The 22,153-nt window shown below is 47.3% G+C and overlaps 1 protein-coding gene across 1 annotated transcript; it reads right to left on the bottom strand.

Moving 5' to 3' along the window:
- Nucleotides 1-4,097: 4,097 nt before the first annotated feature.
- Nucleotides 4,098-21,148, bottom strand: slc35f4 (solute carrier family 35 member F4; the record flags this gene model as incomplete). The annotated part of the gene is made up of 7 exons (XM_084482026.1): nucleotides 4,098-4,342; nucleotides 5,268-5,357; nucleotides 5,769-5,961; nucleotides 6,194-6,319; nucleotides 6,427-6,646; nucleotides 8,136-8,436; nucleotides 20,914-21,148. 7 exons carry the CDS (start codon nucleotides 21,146-21,148, stop codon nucleotides 4,098-4,100), a joined length of 1,410 nt encoding a protein of 469 aa, XP_084338152.1.
- Between the last annotated feature and the right edge of the window lie 1,005 nt (nucleotides 21,149-22,153).

Raw genomic sequence — 22,153 nt, 5'->3', positions numbered from 1 at the left:
TTCACAGCCAGGATTATTATAATTATCGTAATAGAAGTGGTTTGGTTACATGGTTGCATTGGTCATTGGTTTATCTCATCTCAGATTCCAAAGCCTCTGTAATCCAGATTAACAAACACAACCTTTGCACTTGATCATGATTAGTGCCCAAAATCCTTCTTGCACAATAATAATGTACACCTTTTATTCTCTCTCTCTCTCTCTCTCTCTCTCTCTCTCTCTCTCTCTCTCTCTCTCTCTCTCTCTCTCTCTCTCTCTCTCTCTCTCTCTCTCTCTCCACGACTTTACTCATATATTCTGTGTTGTCAGTTTTTAGAACCTGTGCACACTGACGTGCAACAGGTGTGCTGCCTCACCCAGCCCCAGAGTCCAATCATTCTGACTCGGGCCAGGTACAGTCCTTATTGTCCAGAGGGTCACGAGGGGGTGTCAGCCCGGTCAAGTTGCATCCCTTCTCCCTAAAGGGGGCAGGGGGCTTGGTTGCAGCAGGAGCTCCCTGACATCCACCCTCTCTCCTCCGCTGTACTCCCCCCAGAAGAGGTCCCTCTCTGTGGGGCGTCTCACCAGCGGACCTCCCTCTCTGCCCGGACCTCCTGCTGGAGGAGGAAGGGGCGGTCACACAAACCATGAGGGAAGGTTAGAGAAGAGCTGCCCCAGAAGATATGATAACATGTTCCTACACACCGTTAGAGGGGTGGGCGGTCTTCTGGTTCCTCCTGTGTTCCCTGGCCTGCCGGTGGAGGGCCCGTCTGTGCTGATAGGCCTGCTGACGGAGAGCCCCCTGGGCCCTCAGGAACCCCTCCTGGGGGGCCACAAAAAATAAGATTTCAAGTATGGGGAATCTGATCTGGATGAATGAAATATAAGATGACATCATATATATATTGTGAGTGTGTGTCTTGTGTGAGTGTTTGTGTTTGAGTGTGTGTGTCTGGGAGCATGTATATAACAACAGGGTATTTCCTGTACCCTGTTCCCCCAAAAGTGGTTCCTATTGAGGGCCAGTCTTAGGCTGCCCCCCACCCCCAACACTTACCACTCCCAACGGTACTTTAATCAGACCCACTGGATTGCCACTCTCAGTTCACCAGATGTCTCTCTCTCTCTCTTTCGTGCTCTCTCCATCTCTCTCTCACTCTTATTTTATCTCAAGCATTCCTTTCCACAAGTAGGTTGTTGTTGAACATCTGGCCACGTGATAGAAAGACTATCAAGACATTTTCTAGGCTGAGGCCTACCTGCGTGTGACTGATGGATCCATGGTGCTCTTCCTCTCTGGGTGTAGAATACCGCGGGATAACCCCACTTCTGCCCCCACTCAACTGCAAGAGAGAACAACCCAGAAATACCCCCGTTATCCATTGATTTATTTAGTTCAGTCAGTGGATGACAAAACAAAATGGATGGCTATGTGTTTGTTGGTTTTGGTTTACCATGGCATTTGCTGTGCCAGTGTTTGTGTGACCAATAGGAAACACCAGTGGTTGCAGTATCTATGGAGAGGCAATGGATGCATTGGATCACAACCTAAAACAACCACAACAGCGTAACGCAAGCAGTCACAAACAACCTGAAAGTACAATACATGGAAAAGATGAATAACGTTTTTATGATGCATTCTAACCTGCAGTCTCTTGGGAGGATGAGAGTGAATGATGCTCCGATTGTTACTTTCAACAGATTTAAGGTTCCCTGTGAAGCAAGACTTGTAACAATGCACATGCACAAACAAAGTCTCCATTTACAGACGTGATTGAGAGTGAGGAGCGGAACTGACCTGAGAGTGTGGACAGGGTTGTCTCTGCTTGTTTCAGCGGCGGCAGCCTGGTCCTCTGCTCCGCTGGGACGGGCAGAGCGGGGAGTGTCCATCGGGGTCCAGGCTCTCCAGGCTTCTGGGCCTCTGAGTCCTGGTCCTGGCTGTGAACCGGGACCACCTGGCTCAACCTGGGCTTGGACTCCCTGGAGCCCATTGGCGGTAGACCACTATGTTAAGCAGTTTACTTTAACTCACTTCACTCCTCCACAACTTTGGACTTTGACATATAGTCCGAAATGCCCTGGAATCTTCTTCCAGCTACGTATTTTTTCTATGGGCATTGGTCAAATGATACAATGCAGAGCATGATCAAATCCTGCTGAACATCCATGGCCCGTGTTAAAGAAACTCCTGAGCCTTTGACCTCTCAGCCAGTCAGACAGGTGTGAACTCTGACGTCCTCTGACTGTGTAGATGGTCCTTGACCTCTGCATGCCCAACCGAAGTAGTAAGGTCTCTCACACCACCTCTGTGAAGCTTTGCGTCCAGACACCCCTCTGTGTAGATCCAATAAGCCAGAGGAGAAACACTACCAGCTGTACTTGTGGCAGTGCTGTAGGTGTGTGCTCTTTCCCTTTCCTTCATGCTTGACTTTCTTATGATAATGAGCTAGGAAGTTTCTATGGCAACTCTCCCCACAGGTTACTTTGTAACTCATAAGTAAATGCTTGAAAGCGCCTGTTATTCTTTATTTATTTAGGAAAAGAAAGTGCAGACAGGGGTAAAGGGCTCCCAGGGACCTCTAGAGTTGACAGATTATTCTCCAGAAAAAAAGAGGTTCTTCAGTGAACTTTGCATATTAGGCACTAGAAATTGACTAAATCTGTTCTCCTATTTTATTGATGTTATTATTTTATCTCTGATGTAGCAGCCATTTATATTCTCTATTCTTATTTTAATGTTCCACTCATAACTGCTCGCTATCATCCCAGTGAAGGCTTTCTAAGGCACCAGTGACCGCGAGATGACTTCATGTGTGAAACAGCATCCATTGAGTAGAACTGACACTCTGCCAATCTCATCCTACTCCCAGTGGGACCATGTTAATGTTCTAGGTCATGTTCAATTTACTACTACTTTGACTACTTCAGCTTACTTCTACTATGCTGAACATCGACTTGACGTTTGCAGATTTATTGTCTTGGTCTGTAAGCCAGACTGAATCGCTTCTAGTTCTGGGCCGTTGTTATAAGAAGGAGGCATGCTCTCTCTAACCAAGTGTGCGTATTACTGATAGATATTACGGGAAAGAACCCTGATGCATTTCATAACAATACAAAGTTGTGCATAGTCATCATAGCTACTAAATAAATCGAATCGCTTCACAATTGACTGGGATTGGATGAAGCCCATTAGCCCGGTCTGCCAACAAGGCTTGAAGCCGGGCCAGCAGGTCTCAGACATGAACAGGGCCTAGCCATGGCGGTTCTATAAAGAGCCGTTTATCAGGACACTTGTTCAGTCCAAGGTTACTGTAGGTGATGCTTATATGGGATTTGACATGAGGTCTTGGGTGACTTTTAAATCTTGAGCCATACTAAGATCTATTTTCTTTTAAGCTGACTGATTTGACTATCGCATCATTGCAATGTAATTCCCCTCAAAAACAATAACACAAATACGATATAGTGTGTCTTCAGTCTTTTATTAGAAAACAAAAAGATCCTGTACATTTGCAATGTTATAATTCCCATTCTGATATAATACTATGTAATTACACGCACATTTTAAATACTCTTATACCTCCTAGTCAATTCAATAAATACAGATAAAATTGAGCCAAACAGGCCCTGCCAATATTGATATTCACAGAATACAGTCTGAGAAGCTGCGTCACGGCCAATCAGGTCTGTGTGTTTCCGGTACGTGCGGGAGTTCAAGAAAGTAAAAAAAAGATACTTTCCACCCTTTTTAATCTAGCATTAACATTCATTTTTTTAAATGTATTTCTCCCTCTCCTGGAGGGAGGGGCGTGCCAGGGATACAGACGCCGGACCGCCCCCTCCCCCGACAACAACAAGGTTTCTCATTAACCAATCACAGTTAAAGGTTCAGTACTTTCGTCTCAGCCGTCTTTCTGCGGATGACTTCTTGTCTCTCGTGGGCGCGTGTGCGCGCGCCCTGCCATATAACTTCACGCCTCTCTCTCTCTCTCTCTCTCTACGTGTGTGTGTGGCCATGGAGAAGCAAGACAGGGGCTTTTTCATTCAAAGATTTCAGACAGAGCTTCAATGCAAGGCAAAGTGGGCGATTAACAGTAGCAGGAGCGCAGGCTCCGCCCTCACGCCAGCGGTATGGAGACGGCGCCGTTGGCCCGGCTGCGGCTGCGCGTGTGCACGCTGGACTCGGTGAGCTCCTCGCCGTGGTCCTGGTCCGACTTCTTCTCGGCGATGTTGGCCAGGAAGCGCAGCGTGACCGAGTCCCACTCCTCGGGGAGCAGCAGCAGCAGGAAGCCCAGGCAGATGATGCAGGTGGCGGCCAGGCGCACCACGCTGAAGATCACCTCGTGCTTCAGCACGTCCACCGCTATCAGGGTGAGGGGGGGAGAGAGAGAGGGAAGGGTGAAGGAGGGAGAGAGAGAGGGAAGGGAGAGGCGTGAACGGTGGGGGAGAGAGAGGGTGGGAGAGGGAAGTGTGAGGTGGGGAAGGTAAGGGAGAGAGAGGCAAGGAGAGAGGGAAGGGGAAGGTGGGGGAGAGAGAGGGAGGGTGAGGGAAAGAGGGAGAGAGGGATGAGTCAGGGAGGGAGAGAGATGAGATGATGAGAGGTCGGGTGAGGTAAGGAGGTTTCGGTGGAACGAAAAACAAATTGAGATTAATTACTTTGGAGCGAGCCAAGAGGGCAGCGACGGGCAGGGCGTCGGTGGGGCTGTAGGTGGGTGTGTGGGGGTGGAGGGTGTGGTGGGGGGGATGAGCGTAGCTTAGTGCGCGGGCGGGCGGCTTAACAATCAGCATGAGTAGGGCTGCTCTGTGTGTGTGTGTGTGTCCCTCTCCTGGCTGTCCTCTGTGGTCGGGGGGGGGTTCGCTCTGACACACTGACCTTCGTATGCATGTATGGTTCATTATGGTTAACGAAAAGAACGATGTCTGCAGGCATTTAACGTCGCCCCGGGCAACCCGATCCTCCCTGGGTGAGGGGATAGTTGCAGCGTCTGGAGAGGCACACCATGCTTGGGTTTCCGGGGCGGGAGAGCGAGATCCGCTGTGTCATCGCTTTGCTACGGTGGTCTGAAGTGCTGACCTCGGCCGTAGGTTATCACACTGACATGGAGCGGGAGTTTTACTCTTACGCTCATTGTGAAATGTATGACAAGTGCGGGTTGTGTTTGTGTCATATCAAAATCGCTTTTTTGACACGAGCTGATAGAACTGTATGTTTGCGATTCGTGATCTACTTGTCTGTTTTGTGTATGAATGTTCGACAGCCTTATTACTATGATTGATGTGACACCAACCTGCGTTTCCTGGAACGCTGAGCAGGGTTCCAATGGAGATGAGGATGGGGTAGGTCAGGACCACGCCCACATTCACCAAGATGTTGAAGACTACAAGACATGTTGTTGTTGTCAAAATATGCTAGAGGTATTCTAATTAAGAAGGCAATACAGAAGTATTTCTGGGCCTGTTTTATGCAGATAGGAAAAGACATTGTGTTGAGCACACACTCACACTTTTTTTGTGTGGGTATGTGTGTTTATATATCTGTGTGAGTGTGTGTGCATGCATTCATTTGTGCGTGTGTCTGTCTGTGTGTGTGTGTGTGTGTGTTTATGTTTATGTGTGTGGGTGTGTGAGCATGCATGCGTGTATGTATTTGAGTGTGGTGTGTGTGTGTGTGTGTGTGTGTGTGTGTGTGTGTGTGTGTGTGTGTGCTTGCGTGCTTGTGTGCGTCCATCCATCCGTGTGTGTGTGTGTGCTTTAATCAAGTGAGTGTGTGTGTGTTTCCATACTCTCACCTAGCCACAGCCCGGCCAGGCCACAGAGGTACCCCCAGGGCAGGGAGGAGAAGGACCCCCAGTGCTCCACCTTGGTGAAGTACAGGATGAGGGGCACGCAGGAGATGAAGATTAGGTTGAAGAAGCCCATGGTGGACAGGAAATGAGCCACCTCTCCAAGATTGGCACTGCCCAGGAACATCTTAAACAGCACCTGGGGACAGCGGGAGAGACAAGCCTCTGGGTAATGATATCCAGCTGGACCAGGGGCCTCAACACTGCAGAAGATATGTGTTGATAGGTCTGGTAGTGGGCCGGAACCAAAAACACAAGGGGCGATCTTAATCTAAACTCTGATTGGTTAGAGTAAGCAGCTAATAAATCAACACATACCACATCACCATCGATCACACGATGCACAGCAAAACACTCCCTGAGAGGCTAACCTTGTAGAGAGCCGACGTGGAGGCGGAGCCCACAGCTAAGGCCACTCCCACAAAGGAATCACCATGGAAACCATCGGCATAGGCCATCATGACAATGCCTGTGATGGCCATTATCGCTGCCACAATCTGCAGCATGGATAGAGGAAGATATTATCACACATCACTCATACATTAACATGAACTTCACCACGGCAGCTGAATCAGCGATGGTGGAGCGGGTTTCCGGTACTGACCCGGACGCCCATGAAGCGGTCTTTGAGGACGATCCAGGACAGCAGGAAGACGAAGGCCTTGTGGCAGCAGTAGAGGGCGGAGACGTCGGTGGCGGTGAGCTTCCTCAGTGCCAGCAGGTACAGGTAGTTGGTCAGGGTCCAGAGGATGGAGAAGGGCGCGGTCCTCTTCAGGAAGATCTTCAGGGTCATCCCGTCCTCTCCAAATAGCCGGCTGCACTCCCTGTAGGACCAGCGGCACAATGTTTAATCATCCGGCTAGAGATGTTCTGATACTGATACCATCACATGACTAGCTCATTTACTACACAGGCAAAGAACATCACAAACACTGGGAATGGGAAATGCTCCATCTCTTACCTACGTGTGTTCAAGCTACCAAGTTGGAAAAACATCGATGCATGGACGCCTAACTACAAGAATACAAATGTATATAAATGTATTGTATAATTTTAGATTATAAATGTAAATTATCTAGTTCTGAAAAAGAAATTGTCGACAGTAAGTGAACCGACTATACATTGCTGTCATCGTCAAGAGAAGCCTTCAATAAGAACAAGTGCTATTAACAATAGCACTTCTTAACAATGCTAGATGCTGTATCGGTATATACGCAGTATCGGCCAGGTACTGATTCCTAAATTTTAGGAACATCTCTACAACCCGCCTCCCTTAGATTTCAGATCGGGTGTCGCAGTGGCCGGAGCCCGGAGGTGTGTGGGTTCAGTGTCAGAACCGGCTTGCTCTGCTACACAGGCTACACTATCTGTCCACTGTGGGTTGGTAAATAGAAACAACATAATCAACAGACAAACCCCTGGCGCTGCTGCTACACTCTCCCAGAGACATTTGAAGCACCACCGACTGCTAGGGACTTCATTGCAATTATCTTCATCTCCAGCTGAATACGTTCTGTCCCGAAGACAACACTTAATAAATTGCCAGAGATAAACGGTTCTGCAGGACTGCAGATCTCTCCTGATAAGGACGCAGCCGGCGGCAAACTGGAACTGGGATTCCGCCTCGTCGATGCAGAATGAACCGTTTAATAGACCGTTGGATGGCTACAGTAATTATTCATACTGAACGAGCGTTATGTACAACTCATTGCATTCCCCTCGAAGTACATCAACCTAAAGGGGGTTCCAGGAAATATGAATGAACCGGATATATTCAGTATTCACACACTAGACACAATCCCAGAATACTGCCTCTAGTACAGTCAGTTTGAACTCATTCAAAGATAACTGCACAGGAGCAAGGAACCAAGCCCGTAGCCAGCTATGGGGTTACCAAATTAATTTTCTAGAAAGAAAAACAACAATTTGAAACTAAATACAACTGATCAAAAACATCTGCTGTTGGGAGCTTCTCCGAGATGAGTAAATGCTTAAATTCATAATTCATAATTCTTAATTCAGAGACTTGTCACTTTGTGCCGTGTGTGACACCCCCCACCCTCCCTCCTCCCCCCTCCTCCTCCCCCCTCCTCCTAACAAAACTGAACCCCCGCAGTAAAGCCACACCCCCCCCCACCCCCTCCTAACAAAACTGAACCCTTGCAACTGAAGCCGCACCCCCCCCTCCCTCCCTCCCCCATCCCTCCCTCCTACCTCCCCCCCCCCCCCCCCCCCCCCCCCCGCTCCGTTTGACAAAACTGAACCCCAAAGACGCATCCCCCTTCCCCCCGGACCGCACTAAGTTGAAGGTACCTGAACTTCTGGATGGGGCTCTGCTTCTCCCGGGTGGTCACCATGGTGGTGGAGTAGTAGATGGGGAAGAAGAGGATGTTCCAGTTGCTGCTGAACCAGGAGACGAAGAAGGGGCAGGAGAAGGACTGGAAGGTGAGCTTCACCACCTGCGTGGTGCCCACCCAGGAGGAGGAGATGCACAGCACCACCAGCAGACCCCCCAGAACCTTCAGGATGGTGCTGGCGCATGTCTGGTAGGCCTTGCTCTCCACGCTGGCCTCGCTGCCCGGGGTCTCGGCGTGAGAGTCGGACCCTTCCTCTCCTGGGGACGAGAAGACGATGGAGGAGGGAGAATGTCAGTTATGTATAGCGTGTATATTTTCCATGAATGGGCTTTTATACTAAAAGCCTTACACCCTTACAATACCGTCAGTGCTGCATATGACTAAATTATTCAGTTTTTATGGGCAAAAGGAAGACGACAAAAGCTTGCAATATAGAATATCACAGGCCGATGCATTTTAACCATTGATCCATTGACCTAAGAGTACTGGTAATATTAATATGGAACCACTGTTTCGGCCAATGTGGCCATATTATCCCCTCTGTGAGACGGTGGGTAAGCAGATATTGATCAGTAGGGCTTAGTAAAGCTTTCCTATGCTTGCTTCTCTGTATAGACAACAGGGAACAAGGCTTTGATAGCGTTAGCGCGGTTTCTGAGAACAGATGCTAGCGCTGCTCCCCCACCGGTTCGTGATGCGCTGCGTTTCACAAGCCACAGCGGGCCGCGACATTAGCATGTGAGTGGAAACCCGATGCTAAACAAAAGGAAAGTGTCAGCTCCCCCTTGTGACTTAGCGCAGGGAAGTCATGTCAACCTCTGGCTCACACCGCAGAAAATGGGCTGACTGCATGATGAGGAGGCTTTAATTCACTTATTTGATGTATTCTTGGAATGATTTTTGGAGTGATTTGGAGTGATTTCATGTGACCTACCTACTTAAAAGAGATATTATCTCCAAATAGATCATAGGGCTGATAGATAAGTCGATAGATGCATTAGAGGTGTTTTGGCTCCAGACTGATGATGACCATACTGTTTGTCCACCAAGAGAAAATGTAATGGAGTTATCGTTTGCAATATTATTCATGGAAAACCAATTTTGCTATACTAGCATAACTACACATGCCGCAGTGCCATAGTAGATCATCAGACCATGACTGTTTGTGTGTGTGTGTGTGTGTGTGCTAGTGTTTGTGTGTGTGTGTTCACGCGCACCTGTGTTTTGTGCGTGTGTGTTAGTGTGTGTGTGTGTGTGTGTGTGTGTGTGTGTGTGTGTTAGTGTGAGTGTGTGTGTGTGTGTGTGTGTGTGTGTGTGTGTGTGTGTGTGTGTGTGTGTGTGTGTGTGTGTGTGTGTGTGTGTGATTGTGTTTCTGTGTGTTTTTTTTGGGAAGTTCTCCAAGAGGAAGCATCTCAACCCGTTGAGCGTGTGAGTGAGATCAGTTTACACCGAGGAAGGGATAAAAGATGACCTGCTAGCTGTTAGCCGCTAGTGTTGTTTTTGCAGCCTCAGCACCACTAGCATCCCGGCTAGTTCCACCACCATTTAAGATGCTAATGCTAGCGTTAAAGCGCTTTCCACACATTTCCCCAGAGTTTAGGCCATTATGACTTTGATTACACGTTATTGCCCACTGAGGTCCTGAGCGCAGTATCATCACAGAGAAATTCCCCAGGTCCTACAACATGATGTTGACAGTAAATGTCTTCACCATATCCTATGTTTGGTACAGACATAGGACTCATGCAGATCCTTAGGAACATTAAAACATCAGTGTCATGCAAAGGCACTCGCACACCAAGCATGAATTCAGTTGAAGAATTGAACCTAACTTCATAACTTCATAACATCAAAGAAAAATTTAATAATCTGGTGTCCGACACTCAGTTGGGAAATGCTGTGAAGTTCGAAGCTATCCAACATAAAGTTATCTAGGTTAAGTTAAGTTAAGCACTGAGCCAGACATAAGAAGACATAATTAATCCCTTTCTGTACTACTTGCGAGAGAACTTATCAGCACAAAATACAGATTGAGAGAATTAGTAAAAATGCCATTGTAGCCCTGAAAACTGCAAAAGTGCATCTAAAAGTGTAAAACAAGATGCTGACGCTCTCTGGTTGCATATTAAGGTGTGTATGTAAGTTTGGGAATCCAAACCCCCTTTCGGCTGATATTGTTCTCAGCATTTCAGACTCAGAGGTCAGCACATTTTCCACTATTTTATGTACAAGGATCCTAGTTGAAATCAGATCTGCCATCGGCCCGCCAGTGAAGGCTTACAGTTTCAGACTAACCAGGGCTCATCCAAAGATTTGGTCTAATCTGATTCTCGCACAGCAAGGGCTTGCAATAAGGCTAATGGCATGGTTGGCCAAAGTAAACAGTACATTTCAATTTTCCTTTTTTGCCGAATACAAACAGCATTTTTTACACCTTTCAATAACAAGCTGTTCCATGTTTCCATGTGTGATGAGAGCCAAAGAATAGATTGGACATCATCATCAAAATTCATTAATATTTGCTTAACAGTTGATTACTATTAACTTAAGGTTCTCCTTTATGACATGCTCATTGCAGCACTGGTATGATGAAGAAGACACTCATATAGCACATCTTTAGAAATGAATGCTCTTGCCTTTGGGTATACTTGTTTATTAAATTGATCTGCCTTCTAAGTTTATTTTTATTCCCTCAAAATCAACATAAAACTATCCTTTTCATGTTGATATTCTCACTGTTGCAGCTGACTGTTGCTTCTGAAATATCTTCAGTTTCATACTGCGACACCTGAACACAAACCAGTTTAGGGATCACTTTGCTGTGTTCCAGCGGAGAGTCTGAATGCTCTACTTACTCTGAGCAGTTTTAAACCTGTCCCCTGAGGCGGTCAACTATATTAAGTTGAACTAACACAGAGTATATCAAAAGCACCTCTGTGTATGCGATTAAAATGTCAAAAGCATTTGAGTAACTTTAAATGTGTAGCTTTCAGCGACCCAGTTTACAAAAAAAGAGGACATGCTGGCCTTCTTAAGAAATACACTGAGTTATCATCAAGTCACACAAACAAAGCCTAGAAGCCTAGAAGCCTAGAAATAAGCAGCACAAAACACTCCATAACTAGCATCCACTTCACCATTGCCTACACTAAAGACCCTACTTCAGACATTACTCCATATACATTACCTAAAGATAGTCATATTCAATCTGAATTGAAGATGATTTATTTACATAAATGCATCAGGCAAGGAGGTCAATAAAGCGACTCGGAGTACTAGTAGTGTGTGCAGTGTTCCCATCAGAGTGTGGCATGCTGCCATACACTATTGGCATTTCCATTAACCCTGCCTATTCGTTTGGATGGTGACGCAGTCCTCAACGCTCCAGTGTTTTATCCCTGCGTGTCAGTGCTGCTGACACTGATGGATGAGACCCCCCTTTGCTGAATCCACCACGAAGCCGGGGCTGACAACACAGGTCTCTTCCCCTTAAGTCTCTCCTACTGTAAGGACTCAACACAACACCCATCTCAACAACCCTATTGGCTCTTCTAGGACTCAGGAGGATAGATTGAGGTATGGGGGAGTGAAGTTTGGCGTTTGAAATGAGATGTGGGAGCAGCTGACCCCAGACTGTTGGGTTGTGTTGACATCATTCGTTGACGATGGTACAATGCTTCCTGTCAACACACCCAGTAGCCTCTTCTGACAGGAAGTAGGCTTCCTTTCCTTAGGCTAAACTTTAAATTCCCCCAATATCTCTCTCTCTCTCTCTCTCTCTCTCTCTCTCTCTCTCTCTCTTTGTCTCTCTCTCTCTCTCTCTCTCTCTCTAAGGATGAGTGTGTTTTGGCAATGTTTGGCATCCCATCTTGAGGCGCCATGATGAATAAACCAATTTAAAGTAAGTTCCTTGTGACATATACAAATCCTGTTGTCATGCATTCGACAAGGGAAACTAGCTCTCAACAGACAGAACCGAATACCTCAGGACCACTCATACCAGCAACATGGCGTGGCACAGCACCAATCAGCACACTCCTTTACCTCAACCACAACCCCGAAGCATTCAATTAATAAAACAAATTTTCCGCCCTCTCTCAATCTTTCTCTGTCTCTCTCCTCTTTCCTCTCTTTCAGTTTCCTTCCCGCATACATAAAGACAAATACACCACACACACACACACACACATATAGAGACACAGAGAAGTTCCAGAGCTGGACGAGCATGCCCCCCTCCCTGGTTTACCTTCTGAGATGGGGCAAGTCAGGACCTGGGAGCTGTAGGAGCTGAGCGGAGCCACGCGGGCCGAGTGCTTCTTCATGGTCCTGCTGCAGGAGAGCGGCCCGGTGTGATGGACGTGACGCGTGTGAGATGTTTGTGTGTCTGCTGTCGGCGTGCCTCGGCTGGCTGCAAGCTCAGCACCTCCTCATGCTCGCCTGGTGCATCCTCAGACCCTCCGGAATCCTCTCTAGCGTCTCTAAGCTCTCCCAAGTCAACTCTTCCTCTTCTTCTTACCAGCGCTGTCACACCTCTCTGTCTCCTTCTGTGCCCCAAAACTAGCTCCCTCCCAGTGGATGATGCTCTCTTCTCCGTCTCGCTCTCTCTCTCTCTCTCTGTCTCTCTCTCTCTCTCTTTCTTGCTCTGTTGCTCTTCTGGGTCTCTCTGCCAGTCTGGATACCGGGCACAGAGAGGAGCTGGAGTGGATGTGTGTGGTGGAGTGGAGACCCTGCCGTTACGCAGCTGTCATGCCCTGAACCACCGCTGCCACAGTCTCCCTGGGAGACTGAACTTCAAGTGTGCGTGGCACGGTGCAATCACTCCTCTCATCTCTCTCTCCGTTACCTCCTCCACCACCTCTCTCTCTCTTTCTCTCTTTCTCTCCCTCTCTCCCTCTCTCTATCTCTATGTGTACCTCTCTCTCTTTTAGTTATCTCTACATTTGTCACTCACTCTCTCTCTCTTTCTTCGTCCCTCCCTCTGCCTCTCTCTCCCTCTATCTCTCCCCCTCTTCCTCTCCTGTTTCTCCCCTCCTCCTTCTTTTGCTCCACAAATCAGCAGCTTTGTTTTGAAGGTAACCAAGCAGCCAGGGCTAATTATGCTGTGTCGGCTCCCCAACCCCTTTTTCCCCTTCTCTCTCCCCATCCTCCCTCTCTTCCTCTTTCTCTCCCCCCATCCTCCCTCTCTTTCTCCCCCCATCCTCCCTCTCTGCCTCTCTCTCTCCCCATCCTCTCTCTTCCTCTCTCTCTCCCCATCCTCCCTCTCTTCCTCTCGCTCTCTCCCCATCCTCCCTCTCTTCCTCTCTCTCCCCAGCCTTCCTCTCTCCCTCTCTCTCCCCATCCTCCCTCTCTTCCTCCATCCTCCCTCTCTTCCTCTCTCTGTCTCTTTCTGTCTTGCTCTGTGTTTCACTCTGTGTATCTCTCTCTGTCTCTCTCTGTGTGTCTTTCTTTTTCTGTCTCTCTCTCTTTCTCACTCTCACTCTCACACACTCTCTTTCTCTCTCTCTTGGCTGCATATCCTCTGTGTCTGAACTCCTTGAGACTTTGGTTAATGTAAGATGTAATGTAATGTAAGAGCCCCCCCCCACACACACACACACACAAACATAAACACACACACTTGAGACTAATGAATCGAATGGTGAAGGGACACACTTCTCAGGATGAAGATCACCAATGTCCGATGAAGCTATTCACAAACATTTGTACGCTGTATAGTGGTACATCCTCACTCTCCTGCTGCAAGACACTCACATGGACTTGCGTTTGTGATAATAATGATGTTCACAGTGCAGTATTGAACCACAGAGTGGAGAGCAGTGTGTGCATCAGGGCCTGTACTGTGGCACACAGAAGACAGCTTTGTAATGGAGCCCATAGAATCAAAAGGTTATCTTCATGGTCTGTTGCAGTGGCAAGGACACCCACCTACTCAAGGGCAGCCATTATGGATCAGACAAGGGGTTGGTGGGGGGGGGGGGGGGGTGGTGAATCCCGGTCAAGCCATCCCTTCCGGTCTTTGTGGTTTTGGAGTTTTCCATTTCAAGGAGTTCCCTGGACTATCCCATCTCTCAGTCTGTGTTTTATTGTGTTTGGTTCTAATGATGAAGGGTTTGATGCACTCTAAGATGGCTGCGGCCAGGAGGCCTGAGGGTATCACTATCTACCGCAAGCGCCCTGACAGGGGAGAGGTTTCACCCTGTAACACAAGCAGCCCGGTGGCCCGTCTGCCCTGCACGGCCACTCAGCGCTTTGGATCGATACTCAGCGGCCCCAGGGTGTGTGTGAGCCCAAAGCCTGAATCAAACACACGGGGGGAGGGCGGGGGATGTAAAAGACATGAATGAAGCCAGGAACGACAAGAAACGTCCCTTCTCGTCCCAGATTGGTTCCCTGAAGATCACGTGACGTTGAGACCTGAGGTCAGGTGGTAGACCTAGGGGGGCGGACGTTACCAGTCCAGAGCTGACCGCTGTGTGGATGCGTCGTGTCAGGCTGAGCCACTGCTCTCCCCTCTGAAGCGGATCCCAGCCCGTCTGCTGTGGGTCCCTCCGTCTTGCATTGAGAGAAAACACAGTGCACCTCGCTCTTGCACTAAGTGGCCATTTACACACAGAGCGAGAGAGAGACAGAGAGAGAGAGAGACACACACACACACACACACAGAGGGAGACTGGTGCCTCTTGTCTGATCTGCATAGTGGCCATTCATTGGTTTAAATATAGTGTCCCATAGTGGGATGCACGCTGGAGGGCCAGTGAGGATGTACAGAGACCGGGAGCTCGGAGGACGCCAGCGTCCGGTGCCCCCCCCCGGTTTCCTTGGTCCCTCGGTGTGACCCACTAAACAAGGTGGTGATGGAGCAGCAGGAGATGTGAAGAGGAGAGGCGGGGCCACGTGCGTGCGTACTCGTACACGTCCAGCCCATAGCGCGGCCGGAGCGAGGGCTTGTTAAATTGTAGAGTATGTAAAGGCTTACGTTTAAGGACATCCAGAGACGAGAGGGGGAGAGATAAATATAGCCCTGATGATGGAGCCAACCGCTAGACAGGGGAGAGGGAGGGAGAGAGGGAGAGAGAGAGAGAGTGAGAGAGATGGCGAGAGAGAGAGAGAGAGAGAGAGAGAGAGAGAGAGAGAAGGCTAGTCAGCCGATCTGGGCCCAGAATGCTAATCGCTATCAGCTTGAGACAGGCAGGTAGCATAGGCATTATTCATGGGCCGCGGTTCAACCTGAAGCACTACATCAAAGACTGAAAGATTGCAGGAGCAGAGAGGATGAATGCAGTGACGCAGGAAGACGAGCGTCCATACATGCGGCCCTATTGAAGTACACACACTCACAAACACACATTTACAAATACACGCAGACACACACAAACACAAACAAATACACAAAGACACTCACACAAACACAAACAAATACAAGGACACACACACACCCAAACACAGCCATACACACATCTCCCATGTTTGTCCAAGCTATTATCAATAGGGCTAATCCACCTATAAGGCTGAGATAGACCACTGAGTTGAGAGCTAGACAGTGTGATGTTAATTTGAGGTACATTCATTTAGAGGGTATCCCTAACCTCTGGCTCGTATTGTTGTTGTTTGCTCGCAGGACAAGATTAGGACCAATCGGTCGCTTTAGCCAACGGCGCTGTTCTACACATGGTGCCGGTTCGTCTCACATCTGGGGACATAATATTAAATAATGCTCCCTTCACCTCCATAGCAACAACGGATTCTCCCATCCACTCCGGTACTGACGCAATAAGCCCCATTCAGGCCCTTTGTGATTCAGATCAGCCAGTATTCCTCAGCCTTTGGTATGGGCCCTTTGTCTTTATACACCTCTATGTTAATCATCGCGTTTCTCAGGGGACCAGTCGCACAGCCCCTGATAGAGAGACACAGCGCGGGACACAGAGAAATTGCTGATATCATGGATTGGGCAGTTTCTAGATGTAAAAGTAAAGGTGAACGTGAAAGCGGCTTCAAGTGAATTGAACGTACAGAAAGGTTAGGTTCAGGTGCTTCTGCCGAGGTTGTAACGTCACGTGATTAGGCCTGCTCGATTAGATGGAACACTGAGGTGATGAGGACCCCTAGTGGTACCTCGGAATAACTGCAGTATACACACATGTGATTGCTCTTTAGATTAATTCTCCTGCGAGGGACTGACCCTTTAGTCCAGTAGTCGGTGGCTCCTCCTACAAAAGGGGATACTAAAGTCTTTCTCTGTATGAATTATGAGGCAGGCCAGATCTGTACAAGTGTTTTAAGGTTATACCCAAGCACTTAAGTGCCACACATTGATTGCCTCTTGCGAAACAGATTGAAAAGCTTTTTTTTTTTTTTTTAAAGGAGAGCAGTATTATGCTAAATAAATATATTATATTTATATATATATATTACCATTTCTAGTAATAATGCATATTCTGGGCACTCAGTTAGACCTTGGTTTGTGTGTGTGTGTGTGTGTGTGTGTGTGTGTGTGTGTGTGTGTGTGTGTGTGTGTGTGTGTGTGTGTGTGTGTGTGTGTGTGTGTGTGTGTGTGTGAACCAGAGCAAGTATAGAAACTCCCCCCCCCCCCCCCCCCCCTCCTATCTATCTCTCTCCCTCTCCCCCTTTCTGCAGGTTTACACAGTAGTAATTAGGCTAAGTACTCCGTCGTAAGACATCCTGTGACAGTTATAAAGGAACTCATCATGTCACAATAGAGCACGGACTACATTATTCACAATGTATTCACCACAGGAGGGCGCTGTTAGGTAGTGGACAGAACAGGGGCATCTGATACGTAAAGCAATCGAGGTAAGACCCAACGATACACATGACCATGAGATGAAGTGTATTTTTAGAGTACAATGAGGTATGCATTTATTTAATTATTTATGAAATAATAACGTATTTCAGACCGACAACCTTTTCTGGTTTAAGCGATCGAGAGAGAGAGAGAGAGAGAGAGAGAGAGAGAGAGAGAGAGAGAGAGAGAGAGAGAGCATACCTCACCTTCTTGCTACCCTGTTACATGGTATGGGTCTGGTTGTTTTCGGTTGCAATGCACCCATTAGTGGAGGAGTGTATTTGCATCGTGTCCCCAGAGAGCGCCGGGCTCACGGCTCCCGGGCCCGGGTTCAGGCAAAACGCTCATGTCCTATTCAAGGCAGCCGGGTTATTAATAGCAGCAAGGCAGCAGGCCTGGAAACGGACCGGGCCAGAACAAGTCTGTGCACACTGAGGGGGTAAACACGGATATAACAACATCTCGATGAAACAGGTGATGTCATCGACACGGAAAGTTACATCTCAGAAAAAATGGCGTTATTGCAGTTTTCTGTGATGTAATTGGGGCAAAACGTTGAACCTCAGTGTGCCTGTACGAGTGCCTGTCGTCTCCTCTCCATCAGGAGCGAGTTACCCAGTGGGGAACCTTTCCTCTTGCAGTTCTCGAAGAGAGCCACAAACACGGGGGGACACAGCGGTGATACAGCGCCCCGTCTCCTGGAAGATGCTGAGCAGGCACTTACTGGCATTGTTGTATTGTTGCGTGGCCGGTTGTGTACATCGAAAGGCCAAACAGTGTGTGGTTGCGTTACTGCCTCTGGATGCAAATTGCAGATTCAAAACTGGGTACAGTAAAACACGTTGTTCATATCCTTGTAGTTCTTTTTCTTGAGTTGTAGCTAGATATTGATGTGAATGACAATGTGCCGTCCTCTACGGTTGGAGTTTCCATTTACTAAACCAGACCCATATAATACCACGATGGCCGTCAACAAATGTATTCCACAATTGCCCTTCAAGGCGTTCTGTAATACAACACAGATGGCCATGACAATAATAGGAAATTGGCAAACAAATCTTGCTAAATATATCATTACCCCAAAAGCTTGGCACAACCTTCACTGTTCTATATACTGCGACGTGTGCATTATTCAGAAAATAGTATGCCATAGCTTCAGGCTAGACTTCTGGTTCCCCGCTCATGGTGTAGAATAGCATAAACAAAAGGCAGAGGGGACTAATGCAAGACTCCCTGTCATCTCAGGAGCAGTGTCTTCACATTCCCAGGGAGAGAGTGCCTGCACCGTTATGCAAGCATGTTTAATTGCTTTAAAACACAGATGCTGGGCAGGATGCAGCATCTGTGGGGTCTGAAGGGGCTTTGGTTTCAGTGGAGGGTGGAGAGTGTGAATGAAAGCATGTATCCAGGCTCTGCCTCCTTTTCTTATCAGTGCGCCGAATTGGTTTGTTATATTAGGAAGGCGGCGAGGCGTGAGGCCGTGGCGGCGTTCATGAGGCTGTTGTTCTGCCTGTTATCTGGCACACCTGCTCCTCATGCCGGCTGAGCTCCGTCTCCACAGAGGACATCGGGATTCCTCCATTCACACAACACACTGAGAGGAGCAGGGGGAGCTGGATACGCGCATGCACACACACTTACATACTCGCACACGCACACACATGCACATACACAGACAAACGCACACACACACACACACACACATGCACACACACACACACACACACATATAATTACAACCATGCACACACACAAACACACGCACACACTCAGACTTATACATACCTGCACATACACAAAACCACACCAGTCACACACACACACCGACACACACAGCATACCGATTTGGCATATGCTCTATGCTAATTACGCTTCGTTAGATTCACATTTCTGGGGAGGTCATTTTGAGTTTACACTAGACCAATTAACATAAGACAACATGGTAAAACATTAGGGAATGTTGTTGTACTAGCACTGACAGCATAGCCCATATGTCTCCAAACATGTAGCAGGTAGAAGGTATCAACAGAGTGACTCAAACTGGCCCCAGACCAGCTAGATGATATAAAGAATCAGGTTAATTTCACTGCTTAGCATGACATCTTTCTCCCAAATGAAAAGTCCCTTGCCAAACATCATACTCAAACCGTATAATTAAGTATAATCAGAATGGCTTCATTGTTTAACCATCAGAATGAATGAATGTGCATTCATTCATGCATGCATTCATTCCTGCATTCATTCATGCATGCATTCATTCCTGCATTCATTCCTGCATTCATTCATGTATTTATCTTATCTCTTGTTTCCAGTTTTAATTTCTACTTTCTTTTTTACAGACAAAACATGACATTATATCTCAACCAAACGTGTATCATGACCCATCACAGAGAATCAACTCGATGTTGAGTAATAGGGCTTGTTGATGGAGGCCACACTTGATTTATTTTCCTGAACTTCAATCTAAAAATCGATTAAAGTGTTCACCGCCTAATGACAGAGGCCGGGCCGAAGCCAAAGGGGACTAACCAAGAGATCTGTCTTCATTAATGCATTGTCCCTGAGTTTGGGGGGAGGAAAGTTTTTTCCTGAATTGTTTTGGATGCAGTCAGAGATGTGCGTGCTTCCCCGAATGCAAGCATATGTTTTCCTATCTCTCGCTGTCTCGGCTCATAATTGGTTTAGCAAAGGCTTTGGCGGACCGGAGACGGGGACAATTCATTTTAGGGGGGACCACAATCACATAAGGGCCCTCAAGGGCCCGCTGATGAATGACCAGGTCAATATTAGATCCTATTAGGAGAGTGCAATCGTTTCCAATCAATTAGAACCAAGAAAACTGAAAGCAGGCTGCAACCATGGCCTGTTTAATTATAAACATGCAGAGTAGCATCCACAGTGCATGATGAAACGTGTCTTGTCAGTAGTTGCCCATTGTTGGCGTGTTAATAGAAGAGGAAGGTGGGCTAAACAAGGAAGAGCCGGAGCTAAGTGCTTGGTTAGCTCAGTCGTAGCATGGATCCATTCTCCATCATTTCCCCCTACAGTCGGCACAAACTGCTGGGCCACTCGATCAAAAAGCCCTCTGACAGAGAGGTTGTCATGCAGCCATATCTTCAAGCTACCACTGACAGAGAGCTGCCATTGTGCGAATGCATCAGAGAGAGAGACAGAGAGAGCGAGAGAGAGAGTGAGAGCGATAGAGAGCGACAGAGAGATAGAGAGCGACAGAGAGACAGAGAGACAGAGAGACAGAGAGAGAGAGAGAGAGAGAGAGAGAGAGAAAGAGAGAGAGAGAGCTGCAAGGGCTGCATGATTGGACAGCCAGCCAGAGGAAATTGATTGTATTAATTCAATGCAAACATGCACAATACACAATTCAATATGACACCGAGATGTAATTGGTTCTGTGTTGGTCAAAGCAGAACGCCTATTTGATTTAGCAGTATTAGACGGCAGTTTAAATAATTAACTCACATCCAAAGTGCCATCAAAGTCTTGGTGCTGTCAACTGGTGGTAATTGCATTTATGGAATGGAAGTTATTCTCTGTCTGTCTGTCTGTCTGTCTGTCTGCCTGTCTGTCTCTCACACTCTCTCACACTCTATTTTACGTTTAGTCTAACAACAGTTTGACAAAAAATACTTTTTACCCGACGGGGTAAACCAGCACAACAGACATGTAATACTGACGAACTATGGTGGATTGAAGTGAGCAGAGTAAATCAATCAATACAAAAATAAGAATTTGCATGTTTTCCAATAACTCACGACATCAGGAGTCACGACTATTCCACGAGTCCGGTCTAATATTATATAATATAAACAATAATTAACGAAATATATTAATAGACGATGCTGATCACCTCACCAAAAATAAAAAATAAAACTCCGACACAGATCTAATGTTCTTTGAACGTGTTACTTACTTCTATGACTAGAGTATCCTGGGTAATACCCATAGTAACCAGTGATCCTCAGAATCCTATCTTCAATATCATGCACACCGTTAGCAGTCACTTTAGGGTTGATATCCCCGAAGAGAGAGTGGCCGCTGCCCGACGACGTTGGCTTGCCTGGTAAGTGTGTATTCTTCACGGGTTCCAGCAGACCACTGGGCTGGGGGTCTCCACCGCCCTCAGCAACACTTTCCCTGCTTATCATTGTAGGTCCAAGCGGACGGAGAATCAGGAAGGCTTTTGAAACTGCGGTACGATCACCATGCGAGGAGGACCTGTATCAACAGTGATCGTCTCGATGAGGACATTCACATTCCATCACTGATGCTATCGGACGCACTGCGAGTTTATCGAACCCGTGGAGCAGTGGCTCGGGGATTGACCACTAGGGGGCGTTTTATTACTATCATGGAGAGACTCTGGAGCCTCTAGCCCTCTTAAAATATCCATGCTCTGTCCCAAAGTGTCATTTCAACAGTCTATGGACAAAGTATAATACTTCGATTATTATTATTTTTATTACTAAGTTATTTTGTCACTGCACATGATTCTGTCATCATAATAAGGAATATGTATTGGAAATTCTGTTATTATTCTGCCTATCTAGAATATGTTTTTAGTTTTGAAGTGAACATGTATATTCATGCAATTCTGGCAGCCTGGATATTTGTTCTCTATGCAGTGTTTAATTATTTTATATAAAATAATGGATTCATCATTATTTTTAAATGCATGTGGAATATGCCTGCATAACTGTGGATGAAACTGCGTATATAAATTATAATGTAGGCCTATACCCATCATTTTCGGCCAGAGGACTAGATAGCTGCAATTGTATTTTCCATATTTCAGCCAAAGGACTGAGCATTAAAATTAATTTGCACCCTGCCTACGATCCATGCGCTTTGCATTTGCGCTATCCAACAAGTTGCGACATAAAGTATCGTACATAAAGCGTTCCATCCCCAAAAACAATCTCATCTACACAGCTGGCCGGTGGTTCGAGAGCTGATCACGTGACGACCGCCCCCCGCCACGCCACCAAAACCAGCTCACGGATTCGGTCCCGAAACCGCTGACTGCTGGGCTCCAAATCCAATGAACGGGGACTCCAGCGCCTCTCCCGATACGCCTTCGTCCAAGTCCTCCGCTTTTTGTGTGAAATTGATTTCCAGTGCGTGGAGAATTTGGGCACCCCTGTTGGCATTGT

The sequence above is a fragment of the Micromesistius poutassou genome (genome assembly GCF_964030765.1).
Source record: "Micromesistius poutassou genome assembly, chromosome: 17".
In the NCBI taxonomy this organism is placed as follows: Eukaryota; Metazoa; Chordata; class Actinopteri; order Gadiformes; family Gadidae; genus Micromesistius; species Micromesistius poutassou.
Note: the sequence above shows the minus strand (reverse complement) of the source record. Positions and strands in the feature narration are given on the sequence as shown.